We start from the raw sequence: 354 nt of genomic DNA on the forward strand, positions 1-354 counted from the left end.
TTCCTCCCTGGGCAGCGGCCAGGTGCACGAACGTGGCCGCGGCAGCGGCTCGAAGTCCGGATCAATCTCCACCACCTGGGGCGCTTCGGCCATGGTGACCCCCGCCCCTCCCCCAGCCCGGGAGAACCAAGAAGGGGTAGAGCGCAGGACCGGGGTCCAGGGGGGAGGGGCGCGAAGAGCTGGTCCGAGATTGGGGGCGAGGTCGGTGCCGCGAGCGGACGGAAACCGGGAGAAAGGCGCAGCGAAGTGGAAGCGCGAGCCCAGAACTTAACTTCACGAGTCCATCAACAACTAGACTCCTCCGGGTCCGCTGCACCGACGGGACGGCAGGCCAGAGTCGCCGGGATCGGGCAG

The 354-nt window shown here is 68.6% G+C and overlaps 1 protein-coding gene across 1 annotated transcript in view; it reads right to left on the reverse strand.

Moving 5' to 3' along the window:
- The window catches only part of FOXO1 (forkhead box O1), a 112,649-nt gene extending 112,301 nt beyond the window's left edge, over positions 1-348 (reverse strand). The window contains exon 1 of the mRNA XM_005862762.2: positions 2-348. Within this exon, the coding sequence (XP_005862824.1) occupies positions 2-93 (92 nt within the window). The 5' untranslated portion in view covers positions 94-348. The remainder of the gene's footprint in view (position 1) is intronic.
- Between the last annotated feature and the right edge of the window lie 6 nt (positions 349-354).

Source organism: Myotis brandtii, unplaced genomic scaffold, assembly GCF_000412655.1.
Source record: "Myotis brandtii unplaced genomic scaffold, ASM41265v1 scaffold167, whole genome shotgun sequence".
Lineage (NCBI taxonomy): Eukaryota > Metazoa > Chordata > Mammalia > Chiroptera > Vespertilionidae > Myotis > Myotis brandtii.